Source organism: Amblyraja radiata, chromosome 38 (genome assembly GCF_010909765.2).
Source record: "Amblyraja radiata isolate CabotCenter1 chromosome 38, sAmbRad1.1.pri, whole genome shotgun sequence".
NCBI lineage: Eukaryota > Metazoa > Chordata > Chondrichthyes > Rajiformes > Rajidae > Amblyraja > Amblyraja radiata.
In genome coordinates this window covers 6171438-6198482 of record NC_045993.1, presented here as the reverse complement: position 1 = coordinate 6198482, position 27045 = coordinate 6171438, and the positions used below count along the sequence as shown (strand labels likewise).

Here is a 27045-nt window from a genome sequence, read left to right as displayed (position 1 = left end):
TGTTTTATCTTAATGCTTGATGGATTAGTCTATGTACCCCATAAAGGAATGATACCTATTGTATTTATTTTAATGTGAAAGGTAGCCTATGATGTTTACAGTAGATTTTTAACATGCACAAATTATTTTCTGGTATTTATCCAACTAAATGTTGTCAATTTTAGATATAATTATTCAGGTGCTTGCACTGATGACCATAACCAATTGGTTTGGATATCAGTTTGTTATACTATTTGATGAACCTTTTAATTCTAACATTGCCACACTGAAAATGCAAAATAAATCTACCAAGTTAATTGAAATCCACCAAAAAGATTTCTTGTTAACTGGTGCTGATGCACTAAATGTTTTTAAAATCACAAATGTTGAAATTCAGAGCTTTAAATACGAAAATGCTGGAAACGTCAGTATGTCAGGCACTGAAAAGAGAAACAACAAATGTTTGAGGTTGAAAATCCTTTGTCAAATTAAAATGTTTGCTCTTTTTCTACCAATTATGCCTGACCTATCGATTTGTTGCTTTTTATATCTTTAATTGGAAAAGATTTTTATTACAACCAAGCCTATTATGACATTTTGAATTGGGATGCAAGTTTTTCACCATGTGCAAAAGATGTCAGATCTAAATCTATCCAAACAAAGTGCAAACTAATTTGAACTCAAGTGATTTTTTTCCCTGAGTTCTCTTGGTTTAATTGTTTACTGTACATTAACACATGCCTGGTGTGCTCTTGCTACATTAGTCTGTATTTTGAATTTATTGCTCATAAGCCACCAGTTTCATGTTCGTCTTCTGTGATTATTATCCTAATAATTTAACAAACCACCGAGCAGGAGAAATCAATCTCATCCAAGGCAGTTATGGTTTAACCAAATTTAATCTAATTCCAATATATTACCAATTAAAACATTTTCTGCATTCAAAAATGTATCCAATTTGCCCTTTAAGGATTAAAAATAATGTATCTAATCACTACTTGCTATCTGGGTGGCACCTGTATGACCATTACGTATCACCCATTGCTGATTGCTCAACTGAAGATGGTGCTGAGCCATCACGGTGGTTGAAACCTGCACAATTTTACCTTGGAAAGTGTTCCATATAATTTTTAATTGTTCTCCATCTTCCCTCGCTGACCCCCGGCCTCTCAACCTTGAATTCCATTCCAGCAAAGGTGGTATAACTTGAAGACTTATCACTGATTTTTCAGAGGAAATATCAAATTAACCTTTTGAAAGGAAGCTCTCGACAAGTATTTTGACCACACAGTACTATAGATGCTGAAATCTTGTGTGAAACACAAAGTACTGGAGTAACCCAGAGGGTCAGGCAGCATCTCTGGAGTGAATGAAAGGTAATGTTTTGGGTTAGGATCCTTTTTCAGACTGGCAGCTATTTCACTGAATCCAATTTGGGTAATGGATTCGGTGGAATAACTGCTACGGCTCAAGCAGTTAACACTTTTCTGTCCTCTCGTCATTCGCCTACATTTCTTTTGCATATGACATTTTAATGTTCCTTCTATAATAGTGTCAAAAGTGGCATACAGGGCTGTAATTGTGACCTAACCACTATTTAGTGTTGTGAAGAACTCCAGGAGCCTTATTTATCTTTATTTTGTGTACTGCACTGTAATACTATAGAACGGAGGGTAAAATTAAATTTTCGATGGTTGATAGTATGTACCTTTTCCGAGTAGTGGTTGGTCTAGTTTGAAGTTTTAGGAGAAATGGGTGTGATAATTAGTTTAAAGACGCAACAAACTTCAGAGCTGGGGGGGGGGGGGGGGGTTCAGTCTTATTTAACCATCATAATTCTTTGACGTGGGTTCTAAATATATGGAGTATGCTTCCAAATAATTCCAATCAGCCACAGACAGTAATATATATTTTTGAAAAAAGTGCCTGGCATGATCGTATTCAGAATAATAAAAATAACTAAATGGCTTTGTAGGATTATTATTAATCATTTAGATCTGTAAGTTCATTTAAACTTAAACGCAGTTATAATCTCTCTTTCCTGCTAATTTTCTTCCCTTGTCCACTAATTGTATTAATTCCTGGGTAAAGGACAGTTCTGTGAATCTAGATGTGTTTTGATTGTTACTCATGTGTGAGTCTAGGGTGTGGCTATTAGAAGGATACCCATGTTGCAGGAAGAGATGGCAAGAGTTACATGTGTTTTCTCTACATCTTCTGTCATAATGATACATAGAAGTTATGAAAATGCACCATTCAGTTTATGCTGTCATTTTGCCTCGGTAAGCCAATAGCTCTAATTACGCAATTACTTTGCCAATATCCCTTCAGCCTTTTTCCGTGGATTTTTGTGTTTATTTTAATCTGAAATTTTAATGAATATATAGTGTACAAGTGTGTTTGACAGCCACATCTGTGTACAAATATTTCTTTTGCTGCCCTGTATTTAATTTAGCAAGTATAATCCCTCATTCTGAAGCTTGTCTGTTTCTTTTGCACTGCACTGTGATTTGGGAATTTTTTGCCCCATAATCATCTTTGTTTAATGGGGGGTGAAAGGCACACAATTTTATATCCATCTTTATTCCAGTTCTTTTTAGTTTTTGGTGGTGGAGTTGAGACTGCTTTTATGCCATTTCGGTTAACTGCAGAATTGAGTTTTTTTTAAATATTCCTGGTTTGCACATTTCAGTTGCTTGTTGTCATGAGTAGTTGGGTATTTAGTGTAGGTTTTGATTATATTTTTATGAGGGGGAAGACTGGCTGTTGTTTTTATAAGTGCGCAGAATTGTATTGAGTCCATGTTGTGCCTTGAGTATAATTAAAGATTAAAAAATGCTTAACAGATGTGGGTCCACCCCTGATTTTTCCAGAGTCTTTCTGGATTATCGGTTTTGCCGGACGAACTGAAGTCATGGCTTGCGAGAGGTGTGGAACGGTAGCATAACACCAAGATGTCGGCCTGCAAAGCTTCCCTTGGAAATTGACTATGTGAACAGATCTGCCGGCCCCGGCTGCAGGGGGCAAATTCGATCGGACGCGGATGGGCTGATGATGTCCTGATCCGCCTCACATGGCGAGACGGGAGACATTGTGGCGATTTCAAGTGCGTCTTGTAATTTTGCCTGGATTAAAGAAGATGCCGGATCACCAGTTGCTGGGAAAATCGGCGGTGGACCTGTATTATCAACCTTTTATTGACAAAGCCACAGATGGTGATAACATTGTGGATGGCACGGAATGTTATAAAATGATAGATTCTAAAGAGCATATTTAAGGAAGGGAACAGTAGAAAGTTGGAAAATTTGGGGAGTTGTATATTAGCTGTTTGTCCAGAGAATATTTGCATAGAATAAAAGGCACAAGAATGTAGAATTGAAAAGGCAACTTGATTCGTGAGATTTGATTGCCCATGATACACAAGACTGCCATTTGGTGCATCAGGTGCATATTGCTTCCAATCAAACAATTCCAGTATCTCATTTCTTTATTTCCCTGCACATCTGCAACTTACTCCTCTCACATGGCCCCACCACATCTGATTCTTTATGCCCTATATCTGCAGTAAGAGATATTTTGTAGTAGCCATTTATCTTTCATTTATTGGATAGCTGAGGAAAATGGAGCAACAAATGGAAACTCTTGGTTCGATAGCTGAAGGAAGCTGCAGAGATGAGGAAGGCAAAGACCAGAAAGGATGAAGATTTTTGTGCTGCTGGATGTGGTGTTGGGACAATAAGCACAAACATAATGGCTAAGTAGGACTTAGGCATGTTAAAATTTGTCCAACTATTGTTAGGTTAAATACAGGTTATAAATCATATATATGACGAAGATAGAAATGTTTAATCAGGCCATAGATGTTGCATTGGGTTTATAATGTCAGTGATTTAACTCTTTCCAATTGAGGGACTCTACTTATTCAGTACAATAAACTGGCAAATCTATTCTACTGTAGCTTTACAATAAATGTTGCATAATGCAGGTGAATAGAATTTTAAGGAATTGTTTTTGATTTTATGCAAGGATGTTATAGCTTTAATTTTCAGGAGCAAGAAGGTAATTTAGTGGGAAATTTATGAAAATCGATACATTTAATAGTAGCTGGTACATGCTGTTTTAATGTAATAAAATGTGAAATTCTTTAATTTAGTTAAGAACAATATTGTTCACCTTAGAGTAAATGTTGCACATTGCCCAGCCTAGATTTAGTTTTCTTCCCTACCTGCCTTCCCTGTTTTCCATTATCTCCCAGTTTTATAATAAAGCTCCTACGAAGTGCCAGTGCCGAAAAAGTTAAAAGTCACCAACCTGAACGACTACCATCTGGTTGCCTTAACTCCAATAGCCATGAAGTGCTTTGAAAGGCTGGTCCTATCTCACATCAAATCCAGTATCCCTGCATCACTGGACTTGCATCAATTTGCATACAGGGCAAATCGATTAACAGAGGATGCCATCTCTCTGGCTCTTCACACTGTCCTGACTCACCTGGAAAGACACGGCAAGTACGTGAGGATGCACTTCATAGACTATAGCTCTGCCTTTAACACGGTCATCCCCACCAAGCTCATCACCAAACTTCACCAGCTAGGCCTCAGCTCGCCGATATGCGACTGGAACCTGAATTTCCTGACGGTGCGACCGCAGGCAGTGAGACTGGGCCCACAACTGTCCTCCACTATCACTCTGAGCACCGGCACACCACAGGACTGTGTACTGAGCCCCATGCTCTACTCCCTCTTCACACACGACTGTGTCCCTGTATTCGACACCAACACGATCGTCAAGTTCGCAGACAACACATCGGTGATCGGGCTGATCACCAACGGTGATGAAACAAACTACAGGAGCGGAGGTGCAGAACCTGGCGGACTGGTGCTCACGTAACAACTTGTCCCTAAACACCTCCAGGACCAAGGAGCTGATTATCGACTTCAGGAGGACACAAAATGGGGAACACACCCCAATCTCTATCAATGGGGACAGTGTGGAGAGTGTGTCTAGCTTTAGGTTTCTGGGCACACACATTTCGGAGGACATCACATGGTCCACCAACACTGCTGCGCTGGTCAAGAACGCACAGCAATGACTGCTCTTCCTAAGAACATTGAAAAAGACTGGTCTTCCCCAACAACTGCTGACAATCGTCTACCACAGCACCACAGAAAGCATACTAACACATGGCATCTCTGTGTGGTATCTCAGCTGCACGGAGGCGGAGAGGAGCGCTCTTCAGCGCGTCGTCCACAGGGCGCAGAAGATTATTGGGACACAGCTACCCGCCTTGGAGGGCATCTACTGCACACAGTACCTCAGGAATGCCGTCGGCATCCACAAAGACTCCTCACACCCTTGTAATAGTCTGTTCGAACTCCTACCTTCCGGCAGACGTTACAAGGCCTTCTACGCCCGCACCTCCTGACTCGGGAACAGCTTCATCCCCAGAGCTATCGCTGCTCTGAACCGACCCTGCGGAGTGCCCCACCTCCCATGAACTGTATTCATGCGCATCGACCTGGCACAGACATATTTGCACTTTAGACTGTTTTACTGTTTTTTATAAATCATGTTTCTCGGGGTATCTACATTTTATTAGTTGTTTAAGTTATGACTATCGGATGGCAGTTGCATACCATATCTCTTTGGACCTATGTGCGATGACAATAAAAGATATTATTATTATTATGTAGAGAATCTTTTTGTCAAATTATTAATCCGCATGTATTATTGCAGCACCAGTCAACTGGCATTATAATTTCTGGTCTGATTTTCCTAACCCTGAGATGCCAAAGATTTTAAACAACATCACTGTAACATGAAGCAACTGATTGCCTTGTGAAAATGTTTAGTTCGATATTTTGTTATGCAGAGTACTTAATGAGTTAATTAAACTTTATTTCAACCTCTTCTTAACCATGTCCTATCAATCTGCTATTTAACATGATTTGTTCAGCAAGAGTACTGAGGCAATCTTGATCATACAGAACTACTTGGATAATGATAATCTCCATGATTTTTGGTAACAGTTATCTCTAAATTAAATTTTTGTGTGGAAAGGCAGTAAAATATCTGTGTAAATTCACTTTCTTGACGACTAGGAGAAACATTTGTCACAAAATTATTTGGAAGCTGTTTTAACTGTTAGTTATGCATCTTATCAAGAACTAATGACGTGATAAACATTTTAATTTTGATTAAAAAACAATGGAAAGTGCGCAGAAATCTACAGTCCAATAACCTGAATATTTTTTTGAAATCTTTGGACTATGTAGGAAAATTACAATAAGCAAGATCAAGTGAGCTGAAGAATGGCTGATGGAGTTTAATACAGATAAGTGCAACTAGTTGCATTTTGGGAAGTAGAAGCAGACCTTCACAGATAATGGTAGGGCCTTGGGGCATATTGTATAGCAGAGGGATCTATGAGTTAAAGCACATAGTTCCCTTAAAGTAGTGTCACAGGTGGATAGGGTGGCCAAGAAGGTGTTTGATATATTGGTCTTCATCAGTGAGGGTATTGGTAATAGAAGTAGGGATGTTATGTTAGTTGTACATTATGTTTTTGAATCGACATGTGGAGTACTATGTTCGATTTTGCACACCTTGCTATAGGAGGATGTCGTTAAGCTGGAAATAGTGTAGAGAAGATGTACCCAGGGCTTGAGAGGCTGTTTTTCTAGCACATAGGCTGAGGGATGATCTTGTAGTGTATAAAATCATGACGGAATTAGATAGGATGAATGCACATTTAACCCAGGGTTGGGGAAATCAAAAATAAGAATATTAAATGAGAGGGGAAAGGTTTAATGTAGCAATGTCACAAAATTTTGAGATTTAAAAAATCAAGTCTGCAATTTATCCCTCAGATAAAGCATAAAAAGAAGTTTAATTTGACACCTAATTCACTTTCATATCTTCAGTATTAAAAAAGTTATGGCCATTTTCATATTCGGAAATTCTCAAAAGCCCATAACTTTCTTAAAAATTAAGAGAACTGAATGAGATTTTCAGTTATTATAGATTGAAGCATTCTGAAACAAATATAAAACATCTTGCTTGGATGACCTGAAATTAAAGCATATAATTAGTTAATTACCTAATTGTAGTTAATCACAAAATTGACCGAGGGTCGGAAATTGTGCGGGGAAAAGCACGGCTGCTGAGAGTGTTTTTTGCTTGTGACCTATGACCAGGGCATGCCCAGTCAGAATACCGAACTTGCTTATATATCTTGCATATAGACACAAAGTGCTGGAGTAACTCAGCGGGACAGGTAGCATCCCTGGAGAGAAGGAATGGGTGACGTTTCAATTCAAGAGGAATTTTGCTTGCCTCTTCTTACTGCAGCAAAATTTCCATTGAAATGAATGCCTCGCTGCTTGATCTAACCCTATCCAGATTATCAGTAATACATGTTGGGGAATCTGGAAGTTTGTGCTCTGATACTGGGCTGCATGTGAATTTGTTATTGCATTTGGAATGTGTGATATGAATGGATAAATTCAAGCAATTTAAGCTTGGACCTGCTGGTATTTATTGGGCAGGATTTTGGCCCAGTATATTTGGGGGCTCAGTTTAATAATGCCTTTTCAGTGCCTTATTTACTTTAATTTCCCTCCTGTTCTTGCTGTTATTGTTCTGGATTTAGCTGAAAGTTATCTGTAACGTGTTTTTTTTCTTCAGTTTCCTTTTTCTTCAGCACGCATCACCTTGGGCATACAATCCATGTTTCTTTTAAAGGAACGTGTTTGTTTTATGTGAACTGCCTCGGCATTAGGTCCTCCATTACTTGGTGAATGTTACACTTTGTGACTTCCTTTCCATTTGATTTCATGCTAGGTTGAAAATATTTTTCACTGTGCTTTCTCTTATTTTCCTCCCTTTTCAGAAAATGTCAGGACATAGTTCCCGAGTTATGCCATCTTTGTATTATGTGTGGTAATGTTAGCTGATTATTTCTTAATTGTGCTGATGCTTGGTGTTTTTGTAAATTATGGTATTTCGGAGGAAAATTTGGGATGAAGGCATTGGGGAGAGAAACGTGGAACAAATCTCATTGTTAATTTTTATTATACGGTCATTACCGAGGCAGCAGAGCGAAGAGACTTCCATTTCCAAATTAGCTGACTGTAAATATTCATGGTCTCTGACGTATGCTGAACTATATATTTGGAAGCCTGCAGATGCTTCTTTAAGTTATTGCTATGGTTGTTCTCTTACCATTGACCACCCTTGTTCCTTGCTGTTGTCTGAGGCAAAGCCCACCCATTTGAATCCCTGGTGTCACTTGCACCCTATAATGAGAATCCTATCATATCCATGCCATCATAAAGTGATCTGAGTATAACTCCAAGTATTGTTCCACTCCATGCCTCCCACAGCTCGTGTTTTGTTGAAACCAGCCTTTATTAATTCTAGTCTAGTCAACTTTGAAGCTCTGGTAGCCAATCTTTTAGATTCTACCTTCTATAAACTTAACTTTCCATAAAACAAGTCCCATGCTGCTCACATCTCCCAACTTGCACCAAATTGCATCCATGCGCAATGAGCAGAAAGGTAATTCACAGCATTGTTTAAGGAAAGTGTGGTTACTCAATTTGTCATATGGTCGCAATTTAAAAAAAATATGGATAATAACTTATGTAACAGCAGGATCGTGATCTGCTACTTCATGTTAATTGAAAAATAAATGTTTATTGAAAGAGATTTGGAGTAAGAATGAATAAATCTTGCTTCTAATATGTAGTGCTCTGGTTAGACCACATGGAATTCTTTGTAGATTTGTTCTACATTACTAAGTAATGACATTCCTCCCTTGGATATGGTGCTGCTTAGATTCACGAGTAATTCTTGGTATTAGTTTATTGTCATGTGTTGTGCAAAAGAGAAAATCAAGAGTGCATAATACAATATTACAGCTACAAAGAAAGTGCAAAAAAAGCCTCGGAGCTGCAACAAGCACTGTGATGGTGGATATTGGAGGGACTGCATGGTAATAGGAGTTGATCTGTGAAGAGAGATTAGGGAATATTGATCCAAATTTACTGATGATTACGAGAATGGGAGGAAATCTTGTTGAAATATAATTCTGGAAGGATTGAACAGGGTAGGTGGCCAGAAGCTGTTTCCTTTGGCTGGAGAACTCAAAATTAGGGACATGAGGGATTAGGATAAATGAGTCGCATGTATGTTTAAGACTAGAGATAGGAAGGATTACTTTTCTGATGGTCATGTGGCAGAATTGTGGCAGTTAAGTATGTTCAGAACTTGATCATATGGACAATAAAGTTATCAAAGAATAGGGGATTGGATTGGAAAGTTGCCTTGGACTCTGGATCAGGTAGAATCTTGGGTTGGATTGTACAGAAGGCTTAAGGGGCTCTTTTTTTTATATTCGTATCCCTGCAGTGGCTAAGTGATACTAGCAGCCCTATTCAAATATCTCCTCGTGCTGCTCATTGTAACGTTTAGTTTGTTTGCTCTTTGCTAAGTAGATTAGGACATTTTCATGTGTTACTAGCAACACATAAGGGAAAATATTATTGGTATTTAAGTGACGTTTGGATGTGAAAGCATGATAATGCTCCGCAGAAAGTGCACTTGTCGGACTACAATCAGTATGAATTGGAAACAACAGTTCTTCAGGCCATCAGCACAGGAGACACTCAAGGTTGTGCGCTCAGTCTCCCGCTCACTCCTACCCATGATTGTGTACCTAGACGGTTCCTAAGCCATCTCTAAATTGACAATGACACTAGTTCGACGAATAACAGGTAATGATGAGTCAGAGTATAGGACGGAGATCGATAATGGTGCCAGAACAATCTTGCTCTGAATGTTAGGAAGACCAGGGTGATGATTGACATCAGAAGGAGGAAGTTGAGGATTGGTTAGTTTGCGTTCATTGACGGTACGGTGATGGAGTCAACAGCTTCAAGTTCTTGGGTTAAAAAATCTCTGAAGATATGGGCTGGCACCAGCACATTGATTCAATCACAAAAGAAGTTCATCAGTGCCTCTACTTCTTCAAAGGTTTAAGGAGATTTCAACCTGTCGCTGAATACTTTATTAAACTTCTACTGGTGAACAGTAAAGAGTATGTGACTGGTTGCATCATAACCTGGTTTGTAACTCGAACGCCCAAGATCAAAGGAGGCTGCACAAAGTAGTGGACATTGGCCCGGTCCACCGTGGGTATTGAATTCTCCACCATCGAAGCTATCTACGCAAAGCGCTGCCTAAAAAGACAGCTAATATCGTCAAAGACCCACACCACCCTGTCCACATTCTTAACTTGCTGCTCTCAGGAAGAATATATAAGAGCCTACTACTGTGACCTCCAAGTTCAAGAACAGTGTCATCTCATCAAATATCGGGCTCTTTAACCATAACTATAAAGGGCCTGTCCCACTTGGCGATTTTTTCTGTGACTGCCAGCATCATTGACTGACGTTTCATGTCACCGAAAGATACGCGGCGTGACGACGTATGACGCACGGTGTTTTTTCAAGTGTCGCAACCACATTTTTGTCGCTGCTGGATTTTGAATTGCTCAAAATCTTTTGGCGGCACTGCATTGACACTGGCAAAATCGCCAATTGGGATGCACAACTCTAACTGGAACCGTACCTCAGCAACGATCTATGATGGACTTTGTTTTGGTTGCACTATGTACTTTGGTTTGCACTATTATGGTCTGGTTACCTAGTATGTCTGATGATTTATTGTATTCTTCATTATAATATTTTTATTCATTGTCTAATTGCGTTAATATGCCTGTAATGCTGCAGCAAGCAAGGATTTAATTGATCCGTTCATGGTACATAGGACAACTAAACACTTTTGACAGTACTGATGTGTGTGAAATTTGCCTATTCTCCCCTGGGTGCTCCCATTTCCTCCACATTCCAAAGATTTGCTGGTTAATTGGCTAGTGTAAATTGCCTGTAGTCTAGGATGGTAGTAAAACAATCAGAGGTGTTAATGAGAATGTGTAAGAGAATAGGTCACAGGAAAATAAACGAGTAAAAAAAGACATGGGAGGCCATGCAACCCATTGAGTCTGTCATAAACAATATGAAAATACCACGGTTCAGTTCATTTGCGGAGGGGTTCATTGAATATAATGTGATCAGGATGCAATACGTTATTTAGTTGGTATGAATGTTTATAACCCCGGGTGACATCGATGCTAACAGAGTCGCTGTCTCTTAGTGCAAGAGACCCGAGTTTAATTTAGACTTTGAATTGACGGTGTTGAGTTTGCACGTTCTCCGTGTGATTACGTAGGTTTCCTCCTGGCGTCCCAGTTTTCCCATAAATCCCAGTCATGGGTCCGTAAGTAAATTGCTCCTAATGTGAGGGTAAGTGGTAAAAGCTGGGGGGAATTAGAGTACAAAATGGATTAATATGGAATTAGCGTAAATGGATGTTTGACGATAGGCACAGACTCTATCTCTAGTCATTTGACACTGTTACTTCAAGTTAGTCGATGTTGTGGAGGCTTAGTTAAATTTGAAACTTTAATTGTAAAATTGTGGATTAAGTGGACACATTTCCTGCAGTTTACACATTCAGTAAACTCGTCATAACAGACCATAGGCAGCCGTTATTGTTGATTGTCTGCTATAATCGAGTAAGGTACTATCATTCTATGTTGTTGAAACAAAGAACCGTAGTTGATGGTTAATACGCAAAAGAACACACATTTCTGGAGTCCAGCATCTCTGGAGAACGTGGATAGATAATGTCGGGACGCTTCAGGCCGATTCATTCTGCTGAGTTACTCCAGCAATTCGTTTCACCTTTAAACAAGGCACTAATGCCGCTGGTCTGCACCAGCGAGCCCTTCAGGTACTGCATGGTCTGGTTGACATGGCTGTTATTGCAGCTCACATTGTAGCCCCTGGACTTCGGCTCTGTTTTCAGGTTGCTGCCAACGACAAGACGCGCTCAGTAAGTGTGGGGCCCCATTCCTTCACACCTGCTGCCATTTCTCCTGTCGGCTGTCGAGTTGTTCGCTCTGCCACGTCTTCCTCCCGCGGTCGCTGACATCTAAGGTGGAATATTTTGGTGACAACAGGGGAGCAGGAGGCAGAGGTGGAGAGGGAAGCAGTGGAGTGGGCAAAGGGACGGGATGAGGTGACGGTGGATCGGATGAAGCGACAGCCAACAGGAAGAAACAGCAACTGGTGAGAGCGGAAGGAGCCCCATGGTGGCAGAGCGCGTCCAGAGCTGCCTGAAGAAAGTGTTGTCGTCAGGGGCTACATCATGAGTCGCAACAACAGCCACATCAACCAGACCGTGTGGTGGGTGAAGAATAGCTCGCCGTTGTCTAATAGTCACCATGCTATAACTGAAGTCCGTTCAAAAGAGTTCTGTTAAAACAAGGGTTTACAGTAGTTATGAAATTACCAAACTAAATTAATGGCTACACTAGTCAAGTGAGCAACAATGTCATCGCATAATTATTAATCTATTGTCATCACTGGAAATCGAGTTCTGTCTCTTTGCTTTAATAACTGGCAGCATTCCAGTTGGTCCATTTCTTGAGTTAGTTTTCACACTTTGCTAATATCTCAATGTGGACTATATAAATTGATAGCACAGCTTTATTTCCTTTTGAAATATAGCTTGTCATCTCGTTCATTCAAACATGAAGTAATGGTTCTATTAAATTTAGATGAAATCTTAATGTTTAGTGGCTTTAGCAAATACCTGTTTCATTCTAATAACAAAAGTGTTCAACAGCTATTTTCCCCCCCATTTATTGGGTTAAATGGCCAAAAAAAGGATAAAATGACAAAATGTAGCTGATATAGATTTGTTCAATCTTTATTTGTGACTTCACTATGCATTGTATCCCCATATTTGCAAAATGTTGTACATCAGACAATAGACAAGGTGCAGGAGTAGGCCATTCGGCCCTTCGAGCCAGCACCGCCATTCAATGTGATCATGGCTGATCATCCACAATCAATGTCTTTCAGAGCCCTATCTAGCTCTCTCTTGAAAGTATCCAGAAAACCGGCCTTTACCGCCCTCTGAAGCAGAGAATTCCACAGACTCGCAACTCTGTGTGAAAAAGTGTTTCCTCATCTTCGTTCTAAATGGCTTACCCCTTATTATTAAACTGTGGCCCCTGGTTCTGGGCTCCCCGAACATCGGGAACATGTTTCCGGCCTCCAGCATGTCCAAACCCTTAATAATCTTATATGTTTCAATAAGATCTCCTCTCATCCTTCTAAATTCCAGAGCTCCATTCTCTCAGCATATGACAGTCCTGCCATCCTGGGAATTAACCTTGTGAACCTACTTTATATATTTAATCTGTTACTGCCTGATTGGGTGTCAATTAACTTTACATTTGTCCTAGTTTTGGGATTTTGTTTAGTTATTCTATCCTAGTTGTGATATTTTTGTTTATGCTAGATAAATTGTCTTTTTTAAAGTAATGGTTAAGTAATTGTAAAAAAGTGGATATTTGGTCCATATAACGTACTCTTGTCCCTATTTTATTATGTTTCTAAATCTGAGGTTGATAGATAACAAAAGATAATAAATGACATGGGCAATGTCATAGCATGCATTTGATTCACAGACCAACTGTGATCTAGTATGGAATAAGTTTGAGAAAATGCTCAATTCTTCTTTTAACTAAAAAATCATTTTTAATCTTGTAATCTAAATATGTAAGAACTGTTCCTTTTAAGTGTCGATTTTTATTTTTTAATTGCTTCTTGACAAATACAGTTCAATTTACTTAAATTTTTAGATTTTTTTTTTAAAGTCCATGGTTTTTAAATGTTTTCAATTAGTTATACAATGTGCATGCTAATCTATAGGCCGAATAAGTAATTTGTTCAACTCCTGAACCAAGGTGTCTTCATCCTGGTCATAAATGTAATAATAATAATAATACATTTTATTTATGGGCGCCTTTCAAGAGTCTCAAGGACACCTTTCAAAAATTTAGCAGGTAGAGGAAAAACATGTAAGGGGAATGAAATAAATAGTAGAGACATGACTAGTACACAAAGTAAAGACAGACTTCAATACAAAACACAATATGAGGCAATTAATGCACAGATGAAAAGGGAGGGGGACGTGGGGCTAGGGATAGGCAGAGGTGAAGAGATGGGTCTTGAGGTGGGACTGGAAGATGGTGAGGGACACGGAATTGCGGATCAGTTGGGGGAGGGAGTTCCAGAGCCTGGGAGCTGCCCTGGAGAAGGCTCTGTCCCCAAAACTGCGGAGTACAGTACATAGACAACACTGTATATGTGCACGTTTGAGTGTTGAGTTCCAAGTGATTACCGAGTCATTCAGTGAAGCATCCATTAATTAACTTTGCAATAAACGTTGGCAAGACACAAGTACTCTAGCGTTCCTAGCGGATTGTCATTGTTCCTAATCTGTGACCATTAAAGGGTGGAGGAGTACCTATAGAACAAAAGAATCTTGAGGGCTCGGTGGAAATTATGGAGTGCAGCACCACCTGAACACCCCATTTGCTGATCCGCTCCACAAGTATCACCTGTAAAATTGTGGCAGAGTTTGTGTGTCCCAAGGTGGCCTGATCAGGTTCCACAGCATCTTGGAGTTGGGAATGGAAGCAAGTTATCCTTCAGCAATTCCTTGGGATTTAGGATGTACAAGTTTCTTGATTATAATTGCAATGTTTCTACTTTACATGAATATAGATGAGCTTTCTGTTTTCATTTTTTGAAATAATTAATCATCTAAAGCATCTGTACTTTTACAGGTAATGAGAAAGTGTTTGTATGAAAGCTTCAGAAGAAGCGAAGAAAATGTACAATACCATATGCGGTAATTTGACTAAGTTGCACTCATAATAGAGAGACGAAAGAGTTATGTGCATAAAACTGGAATTTTACATACCAAATCTGCAGTATACCAGATTTGCAATATGTGGAATTCTTGTTTTAGTAGATTTAACCATGAATCCGAATATTTAAACATCAGTTTTGAGCATATAAATTGTCTGCACATGGGTATTTACTCAGAAGTTATTTACTACACAAATAATTTTCTACAAATTTCCATAGGTATTACTTAGGAAGTTGTACCTATTTCAGGGATTCTAAAAATATAATCCCATTTGATGAGCCTTAGAGTTGCTTCAGGAAATATAAATATTAGCTGTGTATTAGTATTTATTGCTCTTTGATTGGACAGAGATCCAGTTGGGTTGCTCACAGTGCCCTCCATAATGTTTGGGGGTGAAAAGAGCCATAATTTATTTATTTGCCTCTGTACTCCACAATTTGAAATTTGTAATAGAAAGAATCACATGTGGTTAATGTGCACATTGTCAGGTTTTTTTTAAGGCCATTTTTATACATTTTGGTTTCACCATTTAGAAATTACAGCTGTGTTTATATATAGTCCCCCATTTCAGGGCACCATAATGTTGGGACACATGGCTTCACAAGGGTTTGTAATTGCTCAGGTGTGTTTAATTGCCTCCTTAATGCAGGTGTAAGAGAGGTCTCAGCACCTAGTCTTTCCTACTGTCTTTCCATTACCTTTGGAAACTTTTATTGCTGTTTATCAACGTGAGGAAGAAAGTTGTGCCAATGAAATTCAAAGAAGTCATTATGAGACTGAGAAACAAGACTAAAACTGTTAGAGACATCAGTCAACCCTTAGGCTTACCAAAATCACTGTTTGGAACATCATTAAGAAGAAAAAGAGCACTGGTGTGCTTACTAATTGCGAAGGGACTGGCAGGCCAAGGATGACCTCCACAGCTGATGACAGAAGATTCTCTATAATAAAGAAAAATCCCCAAACACCTGTCCGACAGATCTGAAACACTCTTCAGGAGTCAGGTGTGGATTTGTTAATGGCCACTGGTTAGCCGCAAAAATAGGATGGCCATATTACAGTTTGCAAAAAGTACTTAAAACGAGCCACAGTTCTGGAAAAAGGTCTTGTGGACAGATGAGACAAAGATTAACATATCAGAGTGATGGCAAGAGCAAAGTATGGAGGAGAGAAGGAACTGCCCAAGATCCAAAGCATACCACCTCATCTGTGAAACACAGTGGTGGGGGTGTTATGGCCTGGGCAAGTATGGCTGCTGAAGGTACTGGCTCACTTATCTTCATTGATGATACAATTGCTGATGGTAGTAGCATAATGAATTTGGAAGTGTATAGACACATCCTATCTGCTCAAGTTCAAACAAATGCCTCAAAACTCATTGGCTGGTGGTTCATTCTACAGCACGACGATAATCCCAAACATGCTGCTTAAGCAACAAAGGAGTTTTTCAAAGCTAAAAAAATGGTAAATTCTTGAGTGGCCATGTCAATGACCCGATCTGAATGAACCCAATTGAGCATGCCTTTTATATGCTGAAGAGAAAACTGAAGGGGACTAACTCCCAAAACAAGCATAAGCTAAAGATGGCTCCAATACATGCAGAGCATCACCAGAGAAGACACCCAGCAACTGGTGATGTCCATGAATGGCAGACTTCATGCAGTCATTGCATGCGAAGGATATGCAACAAAATACCAGCACATTGGTTTAAAAAAAATTACATCTATTTGGAATACATTTGTTTAAATGACTGGTGGCAGTGAATGGGGAAGGGTGAGGAAATCTGTGTTGCCTAAAGCCTGAGTGATATGAGTATCCAATAACCTAGTGCTTCCCTCCTACATCTCTTCAAAACGCTTTTTATAAATTATAAAGCAAAATACAGTATAACTTATACTGACAGAAATGTCGATTTCCCATATTGGTTCCTTTACACAAACTTGCTATGATATAATCGAATAAACTCCCTAACATCTGAAGTTTTTAATTTAAGTTTATTTGTAACTCTGGAAGGTTGTTGTACTAGTTAATTATGTTTTGTGTTAATGGTTATATTTTGCAAATTATTACAAACTAAATTTGTGATTTTGTCTTCTAACAAATCCTGATCTCAACAATTCTCATGTTTAAACCTTATGGGTGGGATTGAGTTTCATCCTGCATAACTTTTGTGTTTAATATTGGTAAACTCTTGGCATAAAAGGCAGTTATCAGAATTTTAACCTTCATTCAATCTTGCATTGGTTACTTGAGTCTGCAATAAAGTACAGATAACCTCTTATTCGGCATGTCAATCACGCGATCTGAACCCAATTGAGCATGCCTTTTATATGCTGTAGAGAAAATTGAAGGGGACTAACCCCCAAAACAAGCATAAGCTAAAGACGGCATGATTCTTAACTTACTTAGGTACTTCTAATTTCTTTGTCAATGGAAAGTCACGCTGGAAACTGATTGGATTCTGTCCCAACGTTTATTGAAAGATATCTCGGTGGGAGTGATCTGTCAAGCCTGTGAGAATCCCGCCTTTTAAAATCTCAAGCTTGATGTTATAGTCTGAAAATAAGGATCAACTATTTTAGGTCTGAGATGAGGCACATGTTTTGGAACACTTTCTGAAATCAAAACTGAGTGTTCCATATATTCAAAACTTTGTATGAAGAATATTTAAAAATGTATGAGTGGGAGAGTGGAATCAAAATAGTGGTGTCACAATGTTGAATGGCTGAGCAGATCTAAAAAGGCTTTTTCTATTTCTATTGCATTTCTTAATTTCTGTGTCTCTCCGTTGCTCTTTGTAGTGTGAAGGTATATTGTTCAGTTATGTCACCTTGTAAAACATCTTACCTTGTTCCCATACCTAATGTGAAGATTCAAATTGTTGCGAATACTTTGTATGATCAGGCAAAGCCTTTAGATTTCTGCTTTCAATTCTATCCCTGTGGACCAGAATCCTATTTTTAATGGCCTTGTAACTTCTATTTGTGCATTCCTATCTTCTCAACCCTTAAATTGCTTTGTTCTGCTTTGGGGCCTGTTACTGAAGAAATGTGTGGCCTTTTTATCTTCCTACTAAAGATGGAAATGAAAGAAGGGTCTTTATAGCTCATTCAAAGGAAACATGTAGTTTGCTATAAAGCATTTCGGCTGATTTATGTTCCATATTTATTATGGAAGCTAGTTTTGATAGAACTTATGGTGGCTCTACTTATGGAAGGGATGGAGTCTTATTGCTGATGTCTGCTGTAACCCCATAATCCAAGGGATGGTTCTGGAAGGTCTGCGAAGATCCTCAAAACTGACACTCGTGGCAGAAACCAGAGGGAAAGTAGAGTAGATAACAAAATGGGAGTGATTACAATTATATCCTGCAAATGAAAACATTTTTTAATTTGTGTTTGTTTTTCTTTGCAGATTTTGGACCCTTTTTTGATCTTGAGAATGACTTGCCAGATGAATTGATCCGTTCAGATCCTTTAGGACTGACAAACGGAGGTGACTTGGCTCAGCTAACTGGTGTTGGCATGGTGCAGGATGCTGCCTCGAAGCACAAGCAACTGTCAGAACTTCTGAGAAGCGGTGGTTCTAGTATCAACATGGGACATGGAACAGTCAGCTCTGGTGGTGCCTCATCACGATCCATGGATAGTCCAGTTCAGTCCGTAGGCAGCCAAAGTCAACAGAATAGTCCCAGTATAGGAAGTTTAAGTAGCATGGTCAAGAGCCCGTTAACGCAAGGTGGTCTTACGTCCCCTCCCAATATGGGGATTGGAGGAAGTGGAGCCAACCAGCGACCTACAACGCCACAGTCCGTGAACCCCCAAAAACACGACCAGCTTCATACGTCAGCAACCGGTTTGATGCCTGGTGTAAACAGTCCAACCAACCAAGCAGGAATGAGCATGAATGCTAATATGAATCCAGCTCTGATGAACAGTGTGAATACTCAGGGCATGATCCAGGGACAAGTAATGAACGGTTCTCTTGGTGCCGGAAGGGGCAGACCTAATGTACAGTACTCAAGTCCAGGCATGTCCAACACAAATAACCTACTTGCTGAATCGTTATCCCAAGGATCACCTCAGATGGCAGCTGGTCTCAAAGGACCCCAGCCTGGGGCATTGAGCAAGGTAAGAGCCAAGCATTTTGCACTGTGTACATTAACATGAAAGTGAAATTGTATTAAAAAATGTGATGAGCCTCTATTCCGCGAATGACACTATTGGGGATGTGGCAAATGTGTATTAGTACTGATGCTGGAAATTGGAAATCAGTTCTTGAAATACTTAATTGATCTAGTGCCTGCTAACTCAAGGTGGTCTTCCCAATAGAAAAAAAGTGTTCATAAGATCATAAGTGATAGGAGCAGAATTTGGCCATTCGGCCCATCAAGTCTACTCTGCCATACAATCATGGTTGATCTATCTCTCCCTCCTAACCCCATTCTTCTACCTTCTCCGCATAACCTCTGACACCATGGATCAAGAATCCATCTCTGTCTTAAATATATCCCCAGACTTTGCCTCCACACCTTCTGTGGCAAAGATTTCCACAGATTCACCCCTCTCTGACTAAAGAAATTCCTCCTCATTTCCTTCCTAAAAGAACATCCTTTAATTCTGTGGCTATGACCTCTAGTCATAGACTCTCCCACGTCCTCTCCCCATCCACTCTATCCGAGCCTGTACGTTTCAATGAGGTCCACATTATTTTAAACTCCAGCGAGTATAGACCCAGTGCTGTCAAACGCTCATCACATGTTAGCCGACTCATTCCTGGGATCATTTGTGTAAATCTCCTCTGGACCCTCTCCGTTGAACGAATGACTAAATATTTCTGTTTGATGATCATGAAAACTGCTAAAAGTTAGAGCAAACAAAATCAAGAAAGGGAAAGGGGGATGGAGGAGGAAAGGCCAATGTTTAGTATTTGGCTTGTGTAATTAAATGACAGAAGAGGCAATAGTACAAGGTAAAATTGGGTATTGAAAGGATTATTCAATAACAAAAGTTCTGAGGTGGTGTACAGCAGAATAATTGAAATCAATTTAATATGAAATGCAAATTCTGCAAAGCGCAAATTATAGATATATCTTGAGCTTTATACCAATGTTGATACTGTAGACAGATACTCAGAAATGTGCGAATGCTTTGGAACATTTGTGGAGCGAGCAGAGGTGTTCCATGGCACTGATCTAATTTATGTTTGACTTCCCTAATGCAGAGGAGACCATGTGGAGATGATTGCAATTTACTTCTATATATCAACATAATCTTAAATTGTAAGCTACTTTTGCTAGAAATTATGATTGGATTATCTTTGCCAAACCACATAACAGCTATGATTCAACTGGATATTCACAATAAATAAGACCCAAGGTTAATCTTGTGTGTTAACCATCTACGCCCAAAGGTTAGATTGTGAGGAAAATCACCACATTTAATGGGGTAAAATGTCTCAATGCATTTCGTAGGAAGATATTGAAAATTTGAGATTGGGCTTTAAAGCAGCTATAAAGGCTGATTATTCAAACGTTTAATCAGGGAAGATTTAAGGAGTTTGTGGTGAGAAGACATTTGGAGAAGGAGAGGGGTTGAGGGAGGAAGTTCCATTGGCAACCAAAGACAAGGCCACCAATTCTGTTCTATTTGTGTATGGGCTTCTCTGTCATGTTCAGCATATAATGCCCATTCCTAATTTTCCTAATAGAGATTAAAATCAAATATTCTGGAAAGGACTGTAGAACTAGTAAGAGAGATTGGAGGAGCAAAGACGTGTGGGAATTTGATAAATAGGATGAAAATTTAAAAACAGGGTGTTGTTCAAATGAGCACTAAATTTGAGGATTGAGCACAGGATGAATGGTGTGAGTTTGGATAAAGGCAGCCGAGATTTGGATAAACATGTTTGCAGAGAAAAGAATGGGTGAGGTATTTCAGTAGATGAAATAATTCAGTGATCTTTCCCAAATAATGTCTTTGAAACATCTTACGAAAGGGTTTGTCCCCACATGTGGATTTTGGGAAGGGAAGAAGTCCCTACATGGTAAATTTAAATTGTTCATCAGTGACCATGAACCAGTAATTTGCTTCAGTCATCATCGTGGGGGTGGGTTGGCAACAATAATAGTGCATTTTATAAATCCAATTCACAAACTGAGTCGTGCTGATCTTTGCACTCACTTGTCAATGGCAATTGAAAATAATAAAATGAAGACTATGGAGATTACTGTGCTTTCCTCTACATTGCTTTTAGGGATAAGAGGTTTTGATGGGCATGATCACTTTGTCATATTTAACTAATATTTATGGCTATAGTTCAAATTAATTAATCTGTCTAGGGGTTCCTTTCAATATCTTGAATACAAATGTATTTGAATTTTCAGAGTTTAGATCTACTTTCTTACTTCCCATTAAGAAGCTATCATTTTAAGCTATTCTCAATAATTTAACTGTTCAGAATATTTGCTTTAGCACATGCAGTACTGTTTAAATTATTTGCTTTTCTAAATTTGACGGAAAGTTATGATTTATACCTGCAGTAGCTTGACTGACATTTTATGGAGACAGAATGAAATTGCTTATATAAATTTAATTTTAGTCAAGTCGTGTAAATGAAGGCAATACAGTTGCGCTCTGATTGTTGGTTCTAAAGGATGACAATTTCTAAACAATTTCTAAGTTTCTCCTTAAACATGAATGGCTGAACTTGAGTCTAAAGTTTGGCTTAACATGTTGTTGGTTGTGCAGCACAGGGCCCAGCTCCTTTCCCCTCTTTGTTCTTATGCTGTGGTGTAAGCACCATCTGTTGCCTATGCAGTTCAAGAAAATCAGGTCATTTTCTTCTGTCGCGGCCTCATTATGGTCGCCGCAAATTTTTCAACATGTTGAAAAATTAACGGCGACCAGAATGATGCCGCCATGGAGAGTAGTGAGAATTCTCATGCCGTAGGTGGATCGCCAGGAGGTCCTAGTCGGTTGCCAGAAGGTCAAAGGTTCTCGTAGGTTGTAGCTGGTGCTGACTGGTGAATTTCATTGGCTCATTAGGGGGGAAACGTAAGCGGTAGTTTTCAGAACCGATAACCAACCAGTAATGTTAATGTCCGCCGAACTTCACAGCCGTATATCTCTGGCTGAAAAGTTGTCCCCACTCCTTCTTCCCCCTCTCCTCCACTCTTTTAAAGGACTTACCGTACACTGCGCTTTAGCTGTCTTAATTACAGCGCAAACCTTCCTGTTCATCGTGGTGTGTTTCTGTATCACCTTGGCTTTGAACTGTGAATTTCACTCAGACAGCGCTCCCCCGCTTGCCTGGTCCCCCCACCTGCATAACGGGCTGGTGAAGAAAGCGATGTGTGTGTGTGTGTGTTCCACTCTTGACAGTCGCCGTACCAGTTGTCGGTTTTTCAGGCGACTGCTGGCAACTTGATAGTCGCCTGAAAAATCGCCCAAGTGGGACAGGCCCATTAGAGTAGTACAAGGTAATTACTGTCCAATGCATATCCTACTTTTGAAATATTATTCCTTTGTTCTGGGTTACAGATTAGAAAGTAATGTCCATAATTTTGTAATGTTTACATTGTATGATGAATAGTGACAAATTAACCAGGCTCTCTGCTGTGATATTCTAAGTTACTCTGGCAGTGCTTCCGTATTATGGTCAGGATCTGACTAAACTGCATATTCTGCAGTCGGCCCTACCTCCCCATGTTAAATAGCTTTTGAGTATATGGCTAAGTTACACTGGTTTTCCTCTAAATTAACCTCTGTAATTGTATTTTATTATCTTGTCATCAATTTTGCTCTTTTAAAGTGTCATTACATTGATCCATCATTCGTTATCTGAGCTCATGTGAGGAAAACCAGTTGAATGAAGTATCGGGCAGCTGTTGATAACCCCAGCAAAAGCTGGGCACTTTTAGGTGTCAAGTAAACACACAATCTGTAGTAAAGAATCTTATCTAAATATATGGATAGGCGCAGAAGTAGTCCATTCAACCCTTAGAAGGTACTCCACTTGCCACCAAGATTTTTTGTGCACTATTTGCCTTAATGTCCAGAAATCAATCTCTGCTTGAATAAATGTAGCAGCTGAGTCTCCACAGACCTCTGGTGCAGGACATTCCAATGGTTCACCGCCTTCTGAATGCACAAATTAACAATGGAATCCATGTGCTAAGTGATGCATCTTTCCATCCAGTTATTTGAAATATTTTTTCCCCCCCACACGATTTTAACAAACTTCGTAGTTCCTCAGTCTAATACCATATGCCTAACTGTCTTCAGCTGTTTTGGCAATGACCTTTTCCTTTAACGTATGGTCACAAATGGGAATCTGCTGATCACCATGTTTACTTTCACTTACATTTTGGTGGCTTTGGCTGCATATACAATGTGATGCTGTTGTATATGGCAAATAATATTTACACAACATGGGTACCAGCCAGTAATTGCTCCAACAAGACACTGATCACCCCATTCAATTTATAACACGACTATGTGCACATCTCGAGGATCTTATTGATCAGAAATGTAACTGGCCTGTCAAATTAATATAGTGGCTATATAAGAGATCAGATTCTGTGGTGAATGACCTGCCCTCTGATTCCTAACGGTTTCATGCCATCCACTGTGCATCATTCAAGAGTGTAAAATAATGTTTTTCACATAGCCTGATGCCTGCAGTTGTAAAAGCATTTGGGGCCCAGTACCATTTTGAACAGAGTGCTCTGTTTGATTGTCCACCACTTAGTGTTCACTTCCACCATTTAGTAAGTTGCAGTAAGATGCACTGCAGCAACTTAACAAGATTTAACTACTCCTTCTAAACTCTCAAAAGCAGGAAACTGGTAATACTGAATTTTGTTTGTCGGCTCATTATTCTACTATCTATTAAGTAGCATCATAGATGAACTCTCACCATATAGTCTGCAGTAGCTTAATGGGATTCACCACCTTTCAAAGACAGGCTGATACAATAAGTGTGGACATTGTAAGCAGCTCCCGAATCTGATAAATGAACTTCTGTCCGAAATATCTGCAGTCTATATTTACAAGCATTGTTCTTTCTCTCTTTCTTCCCTTTCCAACTCTCTCCTCTTCCAATCGCTCTCGGTTTACTTTCCCTCCACCAATGATTTGCAAGTTTCTCTAATGTTATTTTATCTGCATTCCCATGAGAAATTTTGAAGCATTACAGTGGAAAAGTGATCAGGGAATTGAGGGCAAAATTTGTGGTCATGGTTTAATAGTCAGAAGGGAAATACTTTGAGTAAATATATCTATTGAAGTGGTATGTTTGAATGATGCAAAATCGTTTGTGTACTTCTATACAACCACTTTGATACTGCTTGTAAGTTGTCAGTGACACTTCAGATGCTATTTATTAACTCTTCCTTTTCCAAATATTTTTGCAATGTACACATTCAACAGCTGGAAAAATGGTCAAAGATTCTGAAGTCTCTGCCTATAACTAGCCCTCATATTTTCTACTTTAGAGAGCCCCAAAATGTTCTCTTCTGTTATATTATTAATATGGATTTATGTTAAATGAAATTATTTTTGTATTTTTAGTTCTGCTCATTCTCAGTAGGAGCACCCTTGATTTTTAATTAATGCAGCCAACTTGAGTTAAATTATAAAAAAATCCCAAAGTACACTGATTTTGCTTTTTTTTGCATGAATTGCGATTTCAGAGAGCATTTGAAATGTGAATCTTAATCCAGAATGCATTTGACCGGCAGATACTATTGCCAGATTGGTGACTTGGTGTCAGATAAAATATGTACATGTGTGTGTTTTTTGTCACCAGAAGTGGAAAGTATCATCATAACTTCAAAGAATAAGTTGAGATGACCATTATGAGAGTGCTTGTAATGCCACTTCGCACATTTCCAAATACATTCTTGTAACACGGGTGATTTCACCCTTTGGATTAATGTAAAATTGAGGGGGGGAGGAGGAGTGAAAGATCAAAATGAAGCAGGTCCATGACCAAGTCACTTTTTTTTTAATAAACATTCATTTTGTAATGGTTAATCAATAAGCTTTGCGTCAGTAGCCAATGCCATTGTTTTACTTTGCCTCCTTTTATTTACAAGGTGCCTTCGATTTAAGAATCCCAATAATTTAATCCTGAAAGCATTTGGCTTTAACGGGTACCATTTCCAGTTTGGTGACTTGGTGTGTAAAAAGGATCTGCAGATGTTGGTTTAAACCGAAGATAGACACAGAAAGCTAGAGTAACTCGGGCAGCATCTCTGAAGAAGGGTCTCGACCCAAAACGTCACCCATTCCTCCACTTCAGAGATGATGCCTGTCTTGCTGAGTTACTCCAGCTTTTAATGTCTTTCTTTGGTGACTTGGTGTCAGGTCACACCATTCAGAATTTTAAAAGTAGTGTGTGAAACCCTGCCGTAGTTTTCCTTTGCAACATGCAGGTTAGAAAATACTATAAGTGAATTTTAATTGACAACAAAAATGGTGATTTGCAGCTTTCACCTGTGCATTTATTTGAGGAGTAAACAATATGAGATCATGTGCCAGCTTCCTTGTATGGGAAGCTGCAGTGGTACCTTAGTAACTCAATTATATTACAGTAATATGTAGAGAACAAACTAAAGTCAGCTATCTAGCTTTAAAAACAAATCTTCAGCAACTTCTGATATGAAAGTCATTAACACTGCATACAGAAATGCCTGGTATTTTGAATTAAATTGGCCATTGTATTAATGCTGTTCAGGTGCTGATCGAGCATGTATAAGATATTTTGACGAGGGAACTTGGAATGAACTTGATTCCTAACATTTCTTAGAAAAGTTTCATGTTTTCATTTTGGCATAGGGTAGAAGCTTCCTTATTTAGGAACTAGATCAGGGCATATTCAGATTTTTTAATCTTAATTAAGGTTGGAATATATATATTAGCTCACGTACTCAGCCAGGACAAGTTTTTTTCGAATGGTATCTTTGGCTAATTATCATAGTTTGTAAGATTTTGTGTCACTTTGTAATGCAGTATTTGTTTTCTGCCACTGGAGGCCCTTAAGAGCTACAGTAAAAGAACATCTAAAAAGAATTTGCAGTTAAACGACTCGAATTTTACTCATGAAATCGCAGAATAATTCTGCACATCAAAATTAGCGCTCCCCCCGATCACCCCAGTATATTTGAATGGATACTAAAAAGGTTCAAAGAAAATGTTGCATTAGCACGAGTCGGTATAATTTAACTAATTCCATTTTGTTCACTTCTAGATGGGAATGATGGGAACCCCGAATCCTTATGGGCAGCCTTATGGCCAGAATGCCAGTCAAACACTGGGTAGCAGTGGACTTGGCCAGCAGAATAAAGGTGGGCTAGGGAACAGCTTGCCTCAGTTTACAATGGAGAAGAAACCTGCTGGCAGTGTGGGGATGCCAAACCTGGTGAGTGATGATGCGTGCATATAACTTAATACTCATATTTCCTCAATGCATGATTTGTTGAGTTTAAGTTTGGTCATCCTTGTTAACAATAAAAATGTAGAAGGGAGTGAATGTCAGAATAGATGTTTCAAAGTTTTTTAAAATCATGCTTCCCTTATAATGCAGGGTTGATGAGGATTGTGACTGAATTTCCTATGTTGTTTCTCTGGTTATAGTTAAATTTGTGTAATGAAGAATGATAAAGATTGAAAAACATAAGAACATGATGAATGGGCCAAGCCTGCCTGTTTCCATGTCTAATCAGATCTTGGTCCCCACATCACTTTTCCACCCTTCTCCCTCTACTCTCGATTGCTTGTAGTTCAAGTGTATGTCGATCCACTTTGAATATGCTCAATAACTCTATCTCCTTAGCTCCTTGGAGTAGACATTCCAAAGAATCATATCTCTATGAGGGAAGAAATTCTTGTTCACCTCCCTCTGAAATGAAGAACCATTATTCTGAAACCTTATCCTCTCATTCTAGATACCCCAAGAGGGCATGCATTCTTTCAGCGTTTTCCCTGTCAATCATCACTCATACTGCGTATAGGCCAAACATTTCTCTGTACATTAAAGCCTTTATCCCAGAATGAACCTTCGCACCATTGCTTCCAGTGCAAGTATCACTTTCCTTAAATAAGGAAATCAAAATTCCATTCACCAGATGTGATCTCACCAGGGCTTAAGTGTTGCATTAAATTTGTCTACTTTTATAATCCATCTCTTGCAATAAAGGTCAACGTTCTA

At 39.2% G+C, this 27045-nt stretch overlaps 1 protein-coding gene and 1 long non-coding RNA gene across 8 annotated transcripts in view; one reads left to right on the top strand and one right to left on the bottom strand.

The window, feature by feature from the left end:
* Positions 1 to 27045, top strand: part of ep300 (E1A binding protein p300) — an 82983-nt gene that overhangs the window by 4880 nt on the left and 51058 nt on the right. For all 7 annotated transcript variants that reach the window (XM_033013254.1, XM_033013255.1, XM_033013250.1 and 4 more), the window contains exons 2-3: positions 18247 to 18962; positions 26086 to 26256. In XM_033013254.1, coding sequence (XP_032869145.1) covers positions 18247 to 18962; positions 26086 to 26256 — 887 coding nt within the window. The remainder of the gene's footprint in view (positions 1 to 18246; positions 18963 to 26085; positions 26257 to 27045) is intronic.
* LOC116966892 lies at positions 8200 to 26090 on the bottom strand. Its single transcript, XR_004410086.1, has 3 exons — positions 25699 to 26090; positions 16797 to 16799; positions 8200 to 8213 (listed from the first exon to the last, which is right to left on the bottom strand). It is a non-coding gene; the product is annotated as an uncharacterized LOC116966892 (long non-coding RNA).